The 19481-nt window shown below is 38.4% G+C and overlaps 1 protein-coding gene across 3 annotated transcripts in view; it reads left to right on the top strand.

Annotated features, from left to right (window-relative positions):
• Med13l (mediator complex subunit 13L) overlaps positions 1 to 19481 on the top strand; it is a 293930-nt gene that overhangs the window by 260993 nt on the left and 13456 nt on the right. For all 3 annotated transcript variants that reach the window (XM_013360472.3, XM_005329638.3, XM_078039088.1), the window contains 9 exons: positions 1690 to 2627; positions 6299 to 6478; positions 7073 to 7296; positions 9036 to 9228; positions 10036 to 10462; positions 11083 to 11302; positions 12768 to 12956; positions 17154 to 17383; positions 18269 to 18411. In XM_013360472.3, coding sequence (XP_013215926.2) covers positions 1690 to 2627; positions 6299 to 6478; positions 7073 to 7296; positions 9036 to 9228; positions 10036 to 10462; positions 11083 to 11302; positions 12768 to 12956; positions 17154 to 17383; positions 18269 to 18411 — 2744 coding nt within the window. The remainder of the gene's footprint in view (positions 1 to 1689; positions 2628 to 6298; positions 6479 to 7072; positions 7297 to 9035; positions 9229 to 10035; positions 10463 to 11082; positions 11303 to 12767; positions 12957 to 17153; positions 17384 to 18268; positions 18412 to 19481) is intronic.

Raw genomic sequence — 19481 nt, 5'->3', positions numbered from 1 at the left:
TACTTTATTGGCCAGCACAGACTGTGTAATCTTCCTGCTGTGGCCTCTGGTCTCCATCACTCTGGACCCCTTGACACACTCAGTACACCTGTAGTCACTTGCTTTGAATATGCTTTTCTTGCTTATGAGCCAACTTTTCTTTCTCCTTGTCTGTTGAATGCCAAGCTTCTGCCTAGAGTTGGTACTCAATTCATTTTTATTGAAGAAAAAATGAATATGTTGCTGTGTGAGCTCAACCATTCTTAACTACCTAGGGAACACTTTAATTATTTAGATTTTCCGTTAGTAGTCATAGCTCCTTTTCAGATCTGAGCTGGGTAGTAATTTTAGGGTTTTGTTGAACAGGAAAACTTGAAAAGAATCCAATTAGTGTGAAGATCATTATTACATTCTTATTATTTTGGTCTCTGAGAGAGCAGTGATTGTCAGTCAAGTTTTCTGGGTCATTTTTTTTATCTATACTCAGAGATACCACTGTGACTCAGATTTGAAATTTATTTATAGTGTCTTATTAGAATTTTTGGGCTAGTGCTTTAGTCATTAAAAAAAAATCACACAAAAAATTATTTGACAAAAGGTATTTATTCTCGCATTCTTTTTTCACATTTATAAAGTGAAGGAGGATGCAATTTATTGGAGGATCGTCAAATTAATTACTGTGTGCAAAAATTCTTGAGATTAAACAGCCTGTATTCTTTTGGTACCTTGTAAATGCAAAGATTGGGCTCACAGGCTGTTATACAGATACATCAAGCAAAGTGTGTCAGAAGAGTGTTTTACAATGGGAAAGCAAACAGAATACCACAGACACTACTGTTTTGTTTTCTATTTGGCTATTCAAAAAAGAAAAGTCTCTGCTTATGAGTAAATAGATAAAATATCCCAGTTCTTCTCAGGGAATGGAAATAATTGTATTATATGTAATGCATAGCATGTTGAAAAATAAAAGGTGAACTAAAGTGACTGCCACCCTACAAAAATCTTTTAGAAGCTGGAGACTATGATATGTTATATGCCCTTCTACACCCCGACTCTATTAATACTAAAGCCTCTTAACAGCATGTGTAATATTTCTATTAATTGCAGGATGGTACTGGTAAGCGGGTTATGTGAATCAGAATTCCCTTGTGGTCACTCATTACTAAGCCTAGAGAGGGATGCATTTTGAAAATTAGAAAAAAAATATTAAATTTTCACGTGTATTTGATTATAGCTACTTCAGTATCATATATAGATTATAGCCTCAGAGAACAAGCACACTGGCAGACTTTTAATTTCAAAAAATGACAAAAATGTAATTGCAAATTAGATGGAAATTTTATCCTCTGATCCTGTAACTAATTTAGCATCTGAACTTGTGTGTCCAAGTTCCATTTGGTAGTTACAGCTTTCCAAAATTACATTGATCAAACCCAGTGTCATGTTTGCTTATAAAGATTGTGAAAGTTTCCTCCAAAGGTTGAGATGAGGTTTGTTTAAATGTGGAATAAATAGAAGAAAAGAGCTGCATAGAATATTCTTCATGTGTTGCTTATCGATTCTCTAAGACTCTGCACTGATTGTTTCTTACATTTGTTGTTGTTGCTGTTAAAGAGAAAACTGTGTATACCAAATGATAGCTGATTGGTATGTGGACTCTGGCGTCTGCAGCGTACCACCCTGCCTCACCCTTTCTTTTATTTGTTGCAGTAATGTGCCTAGTGTTGGGAGCCTAGCAGATCCAGACTATCTGAACACACCACAGATGAACACACCAGTGACGCTGAACAGCGCTGCCCCAGCCAGCAACAGTGGGGCAGGAGTCCTCCCATCTCCAGCGACCCCTCGCTTTTCAGTCCCCACACCACGAACCCCCAGAACCCCAAGAACTCCCAGAGGTGGGGGCACTGCCAGTGGTCAAGGGTCTGTTAAATATGACAGCACTGATCAGGGGTCACCAGCCTCTACCCCCTCTACCACACGGCCCCTTAACTCTGTGGAGCCTGCCACCATGCAGCCAATTCCTGAGGCCCACAGTCTTTATGTCACCCTGATTCTCTCGGATTCTGTGATGAATATCTTTAAAGACAGAAACTTTGACAGCTGTTGCATCTGTGCCTGCAACATGAACATCAAAGGGGCAGATGTTGGGCTCTATATCCCCGATTCTTCCAATGAGGACCAGTACCGCTGCACCTGTGGGTTTAGTGCGATTATGAACCGCAAACTTGGCTACAATTCGGGACTCTTCCTTGAAGATGAGTTGGATATTTTTGGGAAGAATTCTGATATTGGTCAGGCTGCAGAGAGGCGCTTAATGATGTGTCAGACCACCTTTCTTCCTCAGATGGAGGGAGCCAGAAAATCCCAGGAGACACCCATAAGCCTTCTTCTTCTCCTTCAGAATCAACATACACAACCTTTTGCTTCTCTGAGTTTCCTGGACTATATTTCCTCTAACAGTCGCCAAACTCTTCCCTGTGTAAGCTGGAGTTATGACCGGGTACAGGCAGACAACAATGATTACTGGACAGAGTGCTTTAATGCGCTGGAGCAGGGACGGCAGTATGTGGATAATCCCACTGGTGGGAAAGTGGATGAAGCTCTGGTGAGAAGTGCCACTGTGCACTCTTGGCCTCATAGCAATGGTAGGTGTCCCAGAATTCAGATTTGCATCTTAAAAAATATCTTGATGTGACGATAACTTAAAAGTTTTCTTGGTTTATGTGACAGAAATTTTAAATTTCATCTGTTGAGAAAAAAAAAGACACAACTAAAATGAGAGCTTTGTTGATTTCTCCCTAAATTTAGAACTGGGGCAGTGGTTTCTATTGAAATATTTTTGGAGAAGAGTAATTGTGTTCTGAAAATTTCTTCTTATATCAATCACAGCAAGCAACCCATTTTGGCAGCCTGTGTCTGCAGAGTATCAAAGTCATCCCCAGTGTACACACTGATCGTTTGCATATCTCGCATGCTAACATGCACCCATTCCTCAGGATCAGGTGCTAGTGAGGCCTCATTCTTAAACCCTTCTGTCCATTTACCAAGTACTTGCCCCTTTCTCTGGTTTCCCAACATATTGAATCTCTTATTAAAATGATCACATTACTTTGTGGTTACTGAAATACATTACAAGCTCTTATCGTATTAAAAGCTCCAGCTGGGCTAAGGGTATAGTTCAATAGTAGTAGAGTGTATACTTTGCATGCATGAGACCCTGAGTTATCCTCAGCACCATACAGGCAAGGGATCTCCATTTTGGAGTAGGGCTCTAAAAAAGTTCTAAGCGACCTGCTTGCCTCTTTCCTTATCATTCACTCTCTACACTGTGATACATGCTGGGACATAAAATCATGACTGAGGGAGACAGGGTATCTTATCTATTTTGAAAAATGGACATTTGAATGTTAATAAAATAATTACACACATAAGCATATTATTACAAATCATTGAGTGATGAACACATGGCTAGAGGGCCCACCCCAGACAGCATGTCAGAAAACACTTACCGAGGCAGTAGCACCTACTCCGAGAACTCAGTGATCAGCACAGACTAGGTAGCTGAAGAGGGTAGAGTGCAGGTTGTTGCATCCCAGCCAGAAGAAGAGGCAGGTGTGAAGATGCAGAGTTATGTGAAGCCTGGGACTCCTAGAGAAATGGAAGAGTAAAAAGCCAGCAGGGGCTAGATTACAGAGAGCCTTTAATGGAGGGGTTGGGCCTTCATCGGAAGAGTAGTAAGAAATCATTAATGGTTTTAAGAAGAGGCATTGACATCAGATTTGCATAGTTAAACAAAACACTATTTTGGCCATAATGTGGGGTGTGGATTAGAAAATGGCAGGAATGCATCTGGGAAGACGAAATGAAAAATGGTAGCTTGCCTTAGAGTGGAGAAGAAATGGACACAGTCAAGAGATGTTTAGAAAGTATTATTGCAGAGTTTGTTAATGCCAGGAGTTTAGGGGATTAGGGTGAGGGAGAAGTTAAGGAAGATGTCCAGGTTTGTGGCTTGGGTCCCTGGGCAGACAGTGGTGTCATTCAGAGATCCACATACTTGAGTAGGATGAGAAGTCCAGGTAGAAATGTCAAGTAGAGACGTAGTCCTGGAGTTCAGTGGGCAGGGAGAGGTTGGAATGTGGGTGATATTTCCAGTCGGGGCACAGAGAAGCTCACTAAGAGGAGGAAGTGTAGGGTGAGCAGTGGGCAGAGCCACACTGAAATCTGACAAGGACAGAAGTGGGAGCCTGTAAAGGAAGTAGAGAAAGAAGACCAGAGAAAGACCTGTCTTGGAAGCCAGGCGTACAGGATTAAGCAGCGTTGCATCAAGAAGACGGGTCTGCGGACATTAAGGTGCAGCTGAATAGATTCAGATAAGAGTTAAGCACATTTTCTGAGCACAGTGAGAACTGGTTCTGTTGGGGCGTGGGGACAGACAGGATGACCACACAGTGAAAAGAAAGGGACAGAGACCAGGCTGGAGGGGGTGTGTGAATGAAGCATGGACTCTGCCTCTGAACAGCTGTCAGTCTTGCAGGAAAAGGTCATTAATGCTCCTTAAATATGGACTGAAGTAAAGAATAATAAAAACAAACCCAGAAGACAGAGGCAGTGGAATAGGGAAGGACACACATTCCAAGCAGGCTAAGCAAGAAGGTACTCTCGGCTACTCCATGGCAGCAGCCACCCCTAAGGGAGCATTAAAGGGTTGTCTTCATTTTCATAACTGCTTAAGTTATTTGTCATTTCCCACTTTAGGTCGCTATGAATATAGAAGTACTTTCTGTGTTTCTTTATTATAAATTAAAGAGAAGCACAGGTTTAAGGTACAGGTGATTAGCACTGCTTTATCCTCACCAGATAGCTGGGGCAAGGTGTGGAGAAATGTCCAAGAGGCCAGGCTGCTACTCAGCTCCGCAAGTGGTCATATGGGGATATGGGGTTTGACCCTGACTTGTCAAGTCCCCCATGGCAGCAGCCACCCCTAAGGTTTTCAGAGAAACTGGGTACCCCCATTTGTGCATGAAATTGGAGTAGTCCTTTCAGAGTTTAAAGAAAAAACAAAAAGTCTGTGTACTACCAGTTTGTAACCTGTATTGTATTGATGTAGGGACAGATCTGAGAATATGATAAGAACCCTTAAATACCCTTTCTAATCAGCCAGAAAAGAGAGCAAGCATCCATCTTCAGAAGTCCAGCTGCAGGCTCTCCTAGCATGTCACCTCCAGCTGGATAGTTGTTTTCTGCAGACATGTTTTAGAATATGATGAGCATTATGTACCCTCCATTCTGGGAAAAGTGCAAACATATTCACACAAGTACTCATGTGGTCTAGCGTGGATTCTCAGGGGTTTTCAAATTCTAGGTTAAAAACTCCTCTCAAGTGACAGCTGGCAGAAGGAATATTTACTCTTTAAACAATTAATTCCTTACCTTCTTCAGCACCCAGATGGCTTCATGCTGTCTCTGCTGCGGTTCTGTTTGCCTCTGGCTGCATTGCAGGTCTTCTCTTTATGCATTGGTATTTTGTGAAAATATTTTACATTAAGAACATTAAAATCGCTTCCTCTCCTATTTTCCCTCCCCATCTTAGTGTTGGGGATTGAACCCATGATCTTGTACATGCTGGACAAGCACTCTACCACTGAACTACATCATCAGCCCTAAATAGTTTTGTAAAGTTTCTATTTTAGGTTCATTTTGATCAACTCATCTTAAGTCAAAGCATCCATATCCATACAAGTTTGTTTGTTTGTACTGGGAATTGAACCCAGGGGTGCTTAACCACTAAGCTACATCCCCAGCCCTTTTTATTTTGAGACAGGATCTCGCTAAGTTGCTTAGGACCTTGATAAGTTGCTAAGGCTGCCCTTGAACTTGTGAGCCTCCTGCCTTAGCCTCTCAAGTTGCAGGGATTTTAGGCATGTGCCATCAGGCCCACTTGCAAAGCATTGATAATCACAAGTAAAAGTAATGTGATGTAAAAAAGCTTTTGAAGCTCTCTTATGGAAATTCTTAAACGGGTTTCCATGATTTAAAAAAATTATACCTATTCATTTTTTCTCTTTTAAACAATTCTTTAGGTAAACTCTTATCTAGAGTAACAATTTTTCTTTCTATTTGTTTTGATTAACAAGTTATCAGTTATTTTTTTCTCTAATTTAGACAATTTTTTTCTCTTGACTCCTAGGTCAAGAACCTTAGAATCTGATACAGCTAATAACATCTTTGTCATGGACTATGACTGAGATTCAAGATGATGACCAAAAAGAGGAGAATGCTAATCCCCTTATCCTTTGTGTTCCCATGTCTCTTCCAGTGCTAGACATCAGCATGCTCTCCTCTCAGGATGTGGTCCGCATGCTGTTGTCCCTGCAGCCCTTTCTCCAAGATGCCATCCAAAAGAAGCGCACGGGCAGGACCTGGGAGAACATTCAGCACGTGCAGGGACCACTCACCTGGCAGCAGTTCCATAAGATGGCAGGACGTGGAACCTACGGTAGTCCTGGCTGACTTAAACCCCTTCTCACCTCAGTGCTCCCCACTGAAGCGTAGCTTTAGTTACTGTCCAACCCTCACTTCACTAGCAAAACGGAATCTTTTTTATTTATTGCTGATAAGCTTTATTTGTTATTTGTTTCTGAAAGTTACTTTTGGAGTCAAGTTTTCTAAATACTGTTGGCATAATACAGGTCCATGAGGAAAACTATCCCTAAAAGTGTGTTTCTTAGATTCTTATCTGCCTAGGTCTGATTGCATATTTGTTTTTCATGGTTCTGGAATAGTTTTTTAGTCGGGATCATAGTGCCCTGTTAAAGGAAATGAAGTAATACTGCTTGGAAAGTTAACTTTCACTTGTTGTGGTCTGTCCTCTGGTTTTATTGGGCCTTCAGAAGAAACTTTAGACTTAATTAATGGTCTTCATCAAAGACTGCTTAATTAGATGATTTGAAAAATACTTTTAAGAGTATTATGTCACAGGTAATGACATTTCATATCCAAAATTAAGACCAGTGCCCCAGGAATTTCTAAAATGCCCAGACTGTGGGAAATAGAATCTCAAGCACTTTCCTAAATGTCAATGTTGTTCTAGGTTCAGAAGAATCTCCTGAGCCGTTACCCATCCCTACCCTGCTGGTAGGCTATGACAAGGACTTCCTGACCATCTCGCCATTCTCCTTGCCCTTTTGGGAAAGGCTGTTGTTGGACCCATATGGGGGCCACCGTGATGTTGCCTATATTGTGGTGTGTCCAGAAAATGAGGCCTTGCTCGAAGGAGCCAAAACTTTCTTCAGGGACTTGAGTGCTGTATATGAGGTAAGAAAGTTATTATGATATTCTTTTTATGACATGAGTCTCCTGATTGTTTCTGGTTATGAACTGAATTTGAAGAAACAAATTTCTTAAAAGTAGATTTCAAAGTAAAAATTGCAAACAGAGGATGAAGAAAAGAATTAAATTGGCAAGCCCCTCCCCCACCCCCACCCTTCCCTCTTGGCTTTATTCTTGATTAGATTGAGAAAAAATTCTTCTACCAGAAGAACACATCTTAAAATCCATCCACTGTTTTTTTCCCCCATTTATGAGCTCAAAGTTTAAAGGTATTGTTCACTAGGAAAAAGTGGTAGCTGTGCGCAAGATGAACTCTACAAAAAAGAAAGCACATCTGTTCTTTTTATTTACTTTTTGGTGGGTGGATACAAGTTCTCAAAAGCTATAAAAAAATAAATGTTTAGCTTGAACATTTCTGAATCAAAAGAAAAGTTGAATGCATCGTGCTTCTGCTGTGTTTTAACACTACCTTCTTAATAACCATAATCATGTGAAAACCAGCTGGATAATGTTCTCTAATATGTAAATTCTTGTTACTTTTGAAAGGTTAGACTTGTGGTACTTACATTTCTTTTGCTGAGGTCCATATACACTAAGTTCTTTGTACCTTATGATTCATATATGGCAAGATTAAATGAAATTATTTGTTAAAGTGTTTGTAACATAGACAGGTACCTAATAAACATTACAAAGTATTTTGTAAATAAGATGCCAAGCTGAATTTTAAATATATTTCCAAAGAGTACATTCACTATCTGTAAACATACAAGTAAACATGGAATAGTAAATTTAGGAGTTGCTTCAGAGAAATGAGGAGATGCTAAAATGCCATGTGATGACATCTGTTGAGCCATTGAAAGAAACCCTTGGGTATAGTCATTTCTGCATAGCACATGGTCCATGGACACACAATACCATTAAGTCATAATTAATCTATCACAGACAACTCATCTCTGTCTAAAGCTCAACCCATCTCTCAAATAAAACCTTTAACGTAAGTTTTAGAAGGTTCAGGCACCCCCTCGCCCCATTCTCTCTTGCGTTACTGGGGCTGCTCAAGGATTATGCATTAGAGAATTTTATGGTGGCTTGATAAGCTTTCACTTAACCCAACTCTAGCAAGGGGTACTAATATGCACTCTTTTGCTGCTGAACAGATAGTTGGCTCTTTGGAGGGTGTTGTGAGTGTCCATTGAGTGTCCTGGAGATTACCAGCAGATTCTCATTGTCCTAAAACAACTACTTCCTTTTGAAAAGTGATTGGGATGCTTATTGCTTTACCTCTGGACAATCAATCTAACAGATGGCCTATAAAATCTTAGTATTATCTTATGAGAAAACATTGTGTGTAAGGATTACTTAAGAGATTTTAGTGGACATATGTCTCAGTTTTAGTAGTTAGAAATCCTGTTAATTCTTCTTCACTTGCTCATTAGTCTTAAGGTAGTGCTCAGCAATCTCCTTTGTGCAAGAGGAATTGGCCTGGGTGAAGAAACGTTTAGTTTTCTTCTGAGGGCCTAGTTCAGATTTTGGAGAGAGAGCAATTTTAGGCTAAATTAAAACGTCCAGCTTATAATGTTCATTTGATTGCATGTTGATAACCTAAAGGAAAAAGCTTGCATGTTTATGGTAACCTCCCTTGCTGAGTGAAGGACTGAGTGTAGGTACTGTGTGAAGGACTGACTGACTCCTGTTGAAAATAATGGGCTTGCTTGTGTCCTCAGATGTGTAGGCTTGGGCAGCACAAGCCCATCTGCAAAGTGCTACGTGATGGCATCATGCGTGTGGGAAAGACCGTGGCACAGAAGCTGACAGATGAGCTTGTGAGCGAATGGTTTAACCAGCCTTGGAGCAGTGAGGAGAATGACAATCATTCCAGACTCAAACTTTATGCGCAAGTTTGCCGCCATCACCTAGGTAAATGGAGGGTTATTTGACCAAGCAGAATTGCAGGTCCTACCCATCTCCTAACAGATGCGGTATTAGATTTCTTTTGTCTCAAATAATGTTAGCATTTCATTACTATACCTAGTTTAGTCTAATTTTTGTGTTCTAGGTAGTTAAATCCTAATTTTCTTAAGGAAGCAATATCTATTTATACCACATTTTGAAAATTTAGCAGCATGACTTGGTATTAACTGCTTACATTTAACCCATATTCTCCAGAGAACCTCTGAGGTTCATAAAGCCATATATATACATAAGAGCATAATACACCACGATGGCTATGCAATATATGGCTTCTTATTTTTCAGTGAAGGCATGTGAAGTCTGTCTGGAAACAGAATATTATGAGTGATTAATATTTATTTTCAAATAATCTTTTTCTAAAAACTCATAAGTTGTGTCACATGCATTTCTGTGTTTGCAGTATGTATAAGCACATCCACAAGTGTGGAGATAGTATTTAGGGTGTCAGAATCAGAGTACAGCATCCCAAGAGCATACTTTTTGAAAAATGCGGGCTGGGGATGTGGCTCAAGCGGTAGCTCGCTCGCCTGGCATGCGTGCGGCCCGGGTTCGATCCTCAGCACCACATACCAACAAAGATGTTGTGTCCTCCGAGAACTTAAAAATAAATATTAAAAATTCTCTCTCTCTCTCTCCTCTGTCACTCTCTCTTTAAAAAAAAAAAAAAAAGAAAAATGCAACCATTCTAACATCTGATGAAGTTTGACTCTGCCAAACATTACTGACACCAACTGTCTGTGTATTCTCTTTCAGCACCTTATTTAGCCACTCTGCAGCTGGACAGCAGCCTGTTGATACCACCTAAATACCAGACCCCACCAGCAGCAACACAGGGACAAGCTCCGCCTGGGAATGCTGGGCCTTTAGCTTCAAATTCAGGATCAGCAGCTCCCCCAGCTGGCAGTGCATTCAATCCCACCTCTAATGGTGGTTCTACAAACCCCCCAACAAGTAGTTCCACATCTGGTTCCTCTGTGCCCCAGGTCTCGTCATCTGCTTCTGCTCCGGGTATTAACCAGATGAGCACTACCTCTTCCTCAGGACTCAGTGGTAGTGTTGGAGGGCAGAACCCCAGTGTTGGGGGCAGTGCCACGGACAGAACCCAAGGGAACATGGGCTGTGGTGGAGACACTGAGCTTGGGCAGAACTCCTCCCAGCCCGTGCAGGATGGACAAGAAAGGTGGGTTCAACTTGGACCTCTTCTTTTGCCTCACCTCAGTGAATCTCCAAATCCAATAGAATGCTCTGATTTTCTTCTTTCCAATAAAAAGTGACAACTGTCAATCTGTAGCTACATTAAGAAATTTGACACTTCTAAAAATTTATTGTAACTGACAAACTTATTAAGCTTATTAATTCACTATTAGACTTGTTATAAAATCTCTTTCTAGAGTATTACCACAGAAAAGAAAAGGGAGTTGAAAAAGAGACCTCCCAGTTTAGAGGTTTAGTATCCTTCTTCCAAAATACTTAGGACTAGAAGTGTTTCAGAGTTTGGAGATTTTTTAATTTGGGAATATTTGCATAGACTTCGCAGATTGAACATCCCTGATCTGAAAATCTGAAATCCAAAGCACTCCAAAATCCCAAACTTTTTGAGCATCATGCTAAAGTTTTGGATTAATTATGTTGATCACTATTGCCATTTCCATCTGTCCTTGGTGCTGGTGGCTTGATTTGCCTGCTCCTGGTATATGAAGCACACATATTCATACCTTCGGCCTATAGTCATTGTCCACAGAGTTGGTGTGCTCTACAATTGGCTTGTTTCATGTACCTCACAAGTGACTTTCTCTCCAGTGTTACAGAAAGGGAGAGAATAGGAATTCCCACGGAGCCTGACTCTGCAGACAGCCAAGCCTACCCTCCTGCTGTTGTGATTTACATGGTGGACCCATTCACCTACACTGCAGAGGAAGACTCCACTTCTGGAAACTTCTGGCTCTTGAGCTTGATGCGCTGCTACACAGAAATGCTGGATAATTTACCTGAGCATATGAGAAATTCTTTCATTCTCCAGGTTATTGTCTGCAAGTTTATTGTTTACATATGTTGTTTTTATGAAATTAAATTTATGATTTAAAAAATTTGATAGTACATGAAAGTATGAAAGGAAAAATATTTATAATTTTTACCTTTTAGATAAAACCATCATTATTTATTTTTGTCTTTTAGCTTTTCCCCTACATTTTTACAAGGTTGAGATTCTGGAATATAATTTTTAATCTTTTTCTAGGCATTACTCATGAATATTTTCCATGTTCCCTACAATTTACACCAGTAACCTTTTCTTTTTGCCATGTTGGGGATAGAAGGGCCTTGAGCATGCTAGGCAAGAGCTATACTACCGAGCCCACCCGAGCCTCCCCTGTTTTTAATGACTACATATTTTCCATGTTTAACTATTCCTATGTAGATAGACCTTTATCTTTGCTTTTTTATTTATAAACAAAGCCAAGTAAACATGTTTGTGTCTTATCTTCCCCCACCCTTTTTACATTTTTAGGTCATTTTTTTAAGGTGGATTCTTAGCTGTAGATGATGAGAAATGTTGTCAGATTCCTTTCCCCAAAACTTATTTACCTTTCTTTTAGAAGTAAACAAGCATGTTTCTTTTCACTACATCTTTGCTAGTTTTATAGTGAAATAATTTTGTAAAAAATAATTTGTATGGATGAAAAATGAGACCTAGGGTGTATTGGGTTTGTTTTGTTTTGTTTTATTTTGTTTTGTTGGTGGTAGTAGTGATGTTACTGAGGATTGAACCTACTGATGGTCTACCTCTGAGCCACATCTCCACATTTTTTATTTTTTGATAGGGTCTTGCAAAGTTACTTAGGGCCTCGCCAAATTGCTGAGGCTGGTCTCAAACTTGTGATCCTTCTACCTCAGTACCAAGTTGCTGGGATTATAGGTGTGTGCCACCGCGCCCAGCATTGGTTTTGTTTTTAAATTTTTTATTTGTTCCTTTTGGGTTTTGTTTTATTGTCACATAAAATGAAAGACATCCTATAGAATTAAAAGATTGAAATTTAGGTGATCAAAATAGAAGGTTGATAATTGTTCATTATTTCAACGTCATTCACACACGATTAAGCAGTTACTCCAAAGATGCCATGCATGCTATGTGTATACATTATACAAATGAGAAAAATAAAAAAATGTAAGTTTTAAAATTTTGGAACCATGGAAATAGCAAATCAAAAATTTATACCAAAAGTAGGAGTAGGGTAATTTCAAAGTAAAAGTATGTCTTGGCCAACATAATTTGCTGCTTGTAACATTATGTTATAAAAAATCCTACATGTCATGTAAGACTTTATGCCACTGGAAGAAATTAGAATTTAATCATCTTATGGTTGACATTTACATTGTTTAAAGCCAAGGTCCCTCCCCCACATCAAGGAATAAATTCATGACACTTCACTTTTCAGCTGCCTTATAAACATAGTAAATCTCCTGGGGTTGGTTGGTTTGTGTTTTAGATTGTGCCTTGCCAGTACATGCTGCAGACAGTGAAGGATGAACAAGTTTTCTACATTCAATACTTGAAGTCCATGGCATTTTCAGTGTACTGCCAGTGCAGGCGACCTCTGCCTACACAGATCCACATTAAATCCCTCACAGGATTTGGGCCTGCAGCCAGCATTGAGATGACCCTCAAGAACCCTGAGGTGAGTATCGGAGGGCAGAAATTTGCAAAAAGAATGCTTTTGTACTAAAAATGCAAACCAGGAGGATGTCTTATCTGACACACAGATTTGTTGGTTGCTTGGTTGGTCTTCTACCTTTATATAAGAGTTGATAGGTTTCTTTAATTGTTAAGTTAAACAAATACTGCTCTGAACTTTAAAATTATTTTGAGAGAAGAGATAAGCAAGCTCTTTTTTGTTTCACTTAAGATCTAAGGCAATAATATACTTATTACTTTTAGGTACTGATGTTCAAATTTCCTAAATTTATTTTGTTTCTTATTGTTCTCACTAAACTGTCTTATGTTACAGATTCTCTGCTCTCCTTTGATCTGACTCATGTCTGAGGCAGCAGTGATCTGTGTATTCACTGTGTGAGAGCACCTCACTTTCTGAGATGTGCTCTCCCAGAGTTCCCAACTTTATTCTTCCTCATCTCGTGCTGTTGGGTAGAAATGAATGCTTTTTGCTCTCATCTTTTTGGGTCTACATCCTATAGATAACATACCTTTAAGGGAATTTTAAAATATAAAGCCAAATATGTCTTTTTTTTTTTTTTTTTGAGGCAAGATTTTGCTAAGTTGCCCAGGGCTGCCTCAAACTTGAAATCTTTCTGCCTCAGCCTTTGGAGTAGCTAGGGTTACAGATGTCCACCACCACACCCAGCCAAAATATCTCTTAAACAAAAATCTTATCTCCCCTTGTTTTTCTCATTCTTTATTTTGAAAATGTGTGTCTAAGGCAGTGTTTAGCTTTATCAAAGCTTTAAAAACCAATTTCCACAACCTCATGGCATGAAAGAAAACTCATTAATAAAAGCCAACAAAAACCTCTTTGCCTTAAGAGACCTTTTTAAAAACATGTTTCTGGAAAAAAAAAAAGTTTCTGGAAAACTGCACAGGATGCTAAAGCTTGGAAATGAGAAATGATTCAAGTAGTTAATACTGTATTGGAACTTGGTTCAGGTCAGTGTAGTCCCAGGGGAGAAAGCTGCTCAGCTGATGACCTACATTCAGTCTGGTGTTAAATACAGTTTCTATTTTTGGCATTTTCAGTTTAGTTTAGTCTTGGAGTTTGAATTTTTCATTTTTGTGAGCAGTTCATCTATTCTATTCGCTTTTTCGTGAATTTAAAACTTTATCTTTGTTTCTTTGTCTCCTGAAATTATGAATTGCTGTTTTTCTTTATAAATGTGGGATCTTTCTGTTCTTTACCTCCTTGTGGAGGTAAAGAATTCAGATGCAGTCATTTCTTAATGCTTTGAGAAGTGATCACAGGTCAAGTAATAACTAATAGTGTTGTGTATTCTGTAGTGGAGATTAAAGAAAGGCAGGCAGCCTACTATTAATATATCCCAAGGCATCATATAACATTTTTAAAGATTATAATATACTTTATCAGTACATCATCAGGGGCTCTTGAGACAAAGTGAGGCTTAGTTTAAAATAAGTGGCAAAAAGACTTCAAATAACATGCCTCCCCCCATTCCTTTCAGTGGGAAAAGAGAAATAAGTCTGTTTTATTTGAAATAAGTCTATTTTATTTTAAAAACAGAAACACTGCATTTTGTAAACGTTTGCCAAGGTGTGTGAATTCCTGTATGTGAGTCATGGTCAGTTGGTCAGTTGGTGGCCTGTGCGGATGAAGCAGTGTGCTTCCCTCGATTCAGCCATTGAGCATCTTCTCTGTGCCAGGTGCTGCCTTCCTGCCAAGACAGGGGGCAGCAGTGAGGGGAACAGCCAGGCCCCTGCTGCATGCAGTGCTGATTCCCTGGGGCAACACATGCAAGCACCTTGTCACATAAGAAAGAGTGTACTTCAGAATTTATATGCAAGTTTTAATACTAGGGCTAGTATCACTTTCATTTTCTTATGTAATATTTAGCATCATAAAAACAATTTGGTACTAGTAGAGAGGATTCTGAATGTTTTCAACACAAAGTAACAGTTTGAGGTGATGGATGTACCAGTTACTCTGGCCTGATCATCACATGTTGTCTACATGTTTTAGAATTCACAAGATAAATATATGTAGTAACTATCAATTAAGATATATATATAGTATCTTATGGGCTGTGCTGTGGCTCAGTGGCAGAGCGCTTGCCTCACGCATATGAGGCATTGGGTTTGATCCTCAGCACCACATAAAAACGAATAAACAAAATAAAGACATTGTGTTCATGTATAACTAAAAATATTAAAAATAACAATAACAATGAGATATATAGTATCTTAAAACACTGTTTGGGAATCATATTTTACCTAATTATATACCACAAGCTGTCTATTGCAGCTAAAATACTTGACATTTAACCTTTTGTTTTATGTCAGACTTTCAAACAACCTCACTTGGACCTTTTATTTTTAATAACAGCTTTATGGAGATAATTCACCTTTTTAAATTGTGTAGTTCAGTGATTTTAATATAATCACAAATTTATACAGCCATCACTTCTTCTGATTTTTAGAACATTTTTGTCAATCCTGAAGAAAATTCTACTCCTCACAATCATCCCTTTTTTCCCTCCCCTCAGCTCCTGGCAGTCACTAATCTACCTCTGTCTCTCTTGAGTGCCTGATCTGGACATTTCATATAAATGAAATCATATGTGATTTTTTAAAATATCTGGCCTCTTTCATTTAGCATAGTTTTTAAAAAGCTCCATGTTATAGCATGAATCATTTCATGGTTAAATAATATTCCATGGGATGGTTATACCATATTTTATTTATCTGTCCATAAGCTGGTAGACATTTGGGTTGTTTCCACTTTTTGACTATTGTGAATAATGCTGTCACAAACTTTTGTACAAAGATTTTGTGTGGACATGTGTTTTCAGTTCTTTTGATAAGTATGTTAGAGTCCAATTTCTGGGTCATATAGAAAGTGAATGGAATAGTGGTGGGTTGGCTTTACAACTTTGAGGAAATAATTGAATATCTCTTGGCCTGAGTTTTGAATCCTAAAATGAATACTTTGGATTAGATTATTTCTAAAGCCTCCTTTATCTTTAAAATCGTGTTTTTCTGTTAACTACTGTGCCTCCTGCTGATAGTTCAGGAATCAGTAACTATGGCTGTGGGTCAAATCTGGCCTACCCCTGTACTTGTATAACAAACCAGGTAAAAATTATTTTCCCATTTATAAAAAGACAAGAGTATATGACAGAGACCCCTAAAAATATAATCTTTACTATCTGGTCCTTTATAAACATTTTCTTACTCCTGTTGCAATTTATTAAATAGCAATGTGTATATGATAGCTGTTAAAAAAATGATGTCAATTACATTTTGTCTAGTTTTCTAAAATATTTGTCTTAGGAAACAGCTAATGTTTTGGATTTCTAAAATTTCCTTTTTACACATATGCCTTTTATTAAAATATATGTTTACTGCTGCTTGGTGAATTTCCAGTAAAAAATGTCACATAACAAGCACATGAAACAAAAGCGTAACTAGCAACAGAAGCTCCTTAGTGCCCCTTTGTAGTCACTGATGGTATTATTCTGACTTCTACCAACATAGACTGTTTTTGATCTTACATAAATTGATTCATACAGTTTATATTCTTTTGTGTCTGGCTTCCTGCACTCAATGTTGCGATTCATCCTTTTTTGTTGTGGTTTTTTTCATTATCTTTGCTGTTTAATATTCTGATTATGTGACTCTAACACAATTTGTCACCCATTTTACTGTTGATGGGTATTTAGGTTGTTTTCAACTTGGAGCTATTATGATTAACTTGGGAGACACATATATGCCTTTGTTGAGTCACAGAGGGGCAATATGTAAAAGCTCTGCGTTCTCACCAAATATGATATTTTCTGCCTTTTTTATTCAAACATTCTGGCTGATGTATGTAGGGTTATCTCATTGTGGTTTCAATTTCCACTTTCCTAATAACTAATGAAATTAGTCCAGTTTACTTTCCAAAATAGTCATTTCTTTTAATAAGAAAATATTAGGTTGGTTGGGTTTCTACCTTATATCATTTAAACAATCTTTTTGTCATCTATATGAATATTACTGTTTACATGTGTAGTACTGGAGCAGGGGTGGGAAACAGTCTGTCATCATCACCATTTGTCCCTGTTGGTTTCCCTCAGTCTAATTCTGGGTTTTGTTGTAAACATTACATTGGGTGACTTTGTATTGAAACTGATTTTGATCTTGATTTCAGCGGCCCAGCCCAATCCAGCTTTACTCCCCTCCCTTTATATTGGCCCCAATCAAAGACAAATCAAAGCAGACAGAGCTGGGAGAGAACTTTGGTGAGGCCAGCCAGAAGTACAATGTGCTCTTTGTGGGCTATTGTCTATCCCATGACCAGCGGTGGCTCTTGGCTTCCTGCACTGACCTCCATGGGGAGTTATTAGAGACCTGCGTTGTGAATATTGCTTTACCAAACAGGTGAGAGGCCTTGGTATCTGTGTTGTGTGTAAAGTAATGCTGTATCTTTGTTCAGATGTGACTTGAGCTCATTTTCCTATCTAAATGCAATGGAAACAGCATGGATATGTCCTTTGGAATTTTACAGTGTGTGTCTCATTAAGTGGTAACTTTGACTTATGCAGGTACCTCTTCTCCATTTCTTTCTTTCTTTCTTTCTTTCTTTCTTTCTTTTCTTTCTTTTCTTTCTTTCTTTCTTTCTTTCTTTCTTTCTTTCTTTCTTTCTTTCTTTCTTCCTTTCTTTCTTCCTTTCTTTCTTCCTTTCTTTCTTCCTTTCTTTCTTCCTTTCTTCCTTTCTTCCTTTCTTCCTTTCTTCCTTTCTTCCTTTCTTCCTTCCTTCCTTCCTTCCTTCCTTCCTTCCTTCCTTCCTTCCTTCCTTCCTTTCTTCCTTCCTTTCTTCCTTCCTTTCTTTCTTCCTTTCTTTCTTCCTTTCTTTCTTCCTTTCTTTCTTCCTTTCTTTCTTCCTTTCTTTCTTCCTTTCTTTCTTCCTTCCTTTCTTCCTTCCTTTCTTCCTTCCTTTCTTCCTTCCTTTCTTCCTTCCTTTCTTCCTTCCTTTCTTCCTTCCTTTCTTCCTTCCTTTCTTCCTTCCTTTCTTCCTTCCTTTCTTCCTTCCTTTCTTTCCTTTCTTTCCTTTCTTTCCTTTCTTTCCTTTCTTTCCTTTCTTTCCTTTCTTTCCTTTCTTTTCTTTCTTTTCTTTCTTTCTTTCTTTCTTTCTTTCTTTCTTTCTTTCTTTCTTTCTTTCTTTCTTTCTTTCTTTCTTTCTTTCTTTCTTTCTTTCTTTCTTTCTTTCTTTCTTTCTTTCTTTCTTTCTTTCTTTCTTTCTTTCTTTCTTTCTTTCTTTCTTAGGTCACGGAAGAGTAAAGTATCTGCACGTAAGATTGGACTGCAGAAACTGTGGGAATGGTGCATAGGCATTGTGCAAATGACATCACTGCCCTGGAGAGTTGTGATTGGAAGACTTGGGCGCCTTGGCCATGGGGAGCTTAAAGGTGAGAAATTCCTGAAGCAGGATGTAGAGACCGGAAAGGGCTGAGCAGATGCTAGTAACTAAGCAAAAAGGAAAAAATTTAAAGCTGGTAGTAAGACTAAAACATTATATTTTTGGTTGTTTTACATGTATAAGTATCATGTTTTTAAATTCTTTTTTTAAAATATATTTTTAGTTGTATATGGACTCAATGTCTTTGTTTTTACGTGGTACTAGGATTGAACCCAGTGCCTCACACTTGCGAGGCAAGTGCTCTACCACTGAGCCACAAGCCCAGCCCTTAAACTTTTCTTTAGTAGAAAAATTATTTCTCCAAATAAAATTTCAAGTATAAAACAGAAATGGTGAGTTATTATAACTTATTATTATAGTTTAAAAGTCATGTGCTCAGTAAATCTAAATTTCTAACATTAATTTATATACTGAGGCAGTGAGATGAACAAGTCAATTTTAAAGATCAGAGATTTTCCATCAGAGATTAAAGGTGATTGTTGAAATCATATATAAAAATTTCCTTCAGTGTATCTGTTTGGTGGCTGAAGATGGTGATTTTTGTGTTTCTCTAGTTTGTTTTGGCGACATATTAGCAAGAAAATCCTGTTTCAGGAAGACATAGAGTAGCAAGTAGGAGCAGGTCTTTATTCCCAGTGTCAGCACCTGGTATTTTTCAGTCTGGAAGGTAAAAAGAACAGATTTTTCTTTTTTAGTTGTATCCCAAATGCATCTTCCTCTGCTTGTATTCCTTATCATAAGCATAACAGTCAAGAAGTACTAAAAGTAACTTTGCCTAATGCACAACCAACCCCTAGCAGCTGACTTGCCTGGCACAAGCCGAGCTCACATACTGTCCTCATTTGTGTAGCTACTTACATAGTGTTTACAGGAGTAATACAATAGGCCTCGACAGATACTTTAAAACCTTATTAATTAATGACACATTTATAAGAAGTTTTGTATATACATATTGATAGAAATTTTTTTCTAAAGACTGCACCAAAGCAAAACTTACATCACAAATTAGCTTAGTGGTTTCCTGCATGCAAGTACTTTAGAGCCAGCAGAGTTTCTTGG

This window comes from Ictidomys tridecemlineatus, chromosome 2 (assembly GCF_052094955.1).
Source record: "Ictidomys tridecemlineatus isolate mIctTri1 chromosome 2, mIctTri1.hap1, whole genome shotgun sequence".
Classification (NCBI taxonomy): domain Eukaryota; kingdom Metazoa; phylum Chordata; class Mammalia; order Rodentia; family Sciuridae; genus Ictidomys; species Ictidomys tridecemlineatus.
Note: the sequence above shows the minus strand (reverse complement) of the source record. Positions and strands in the feature narration are given on the sequence as shown.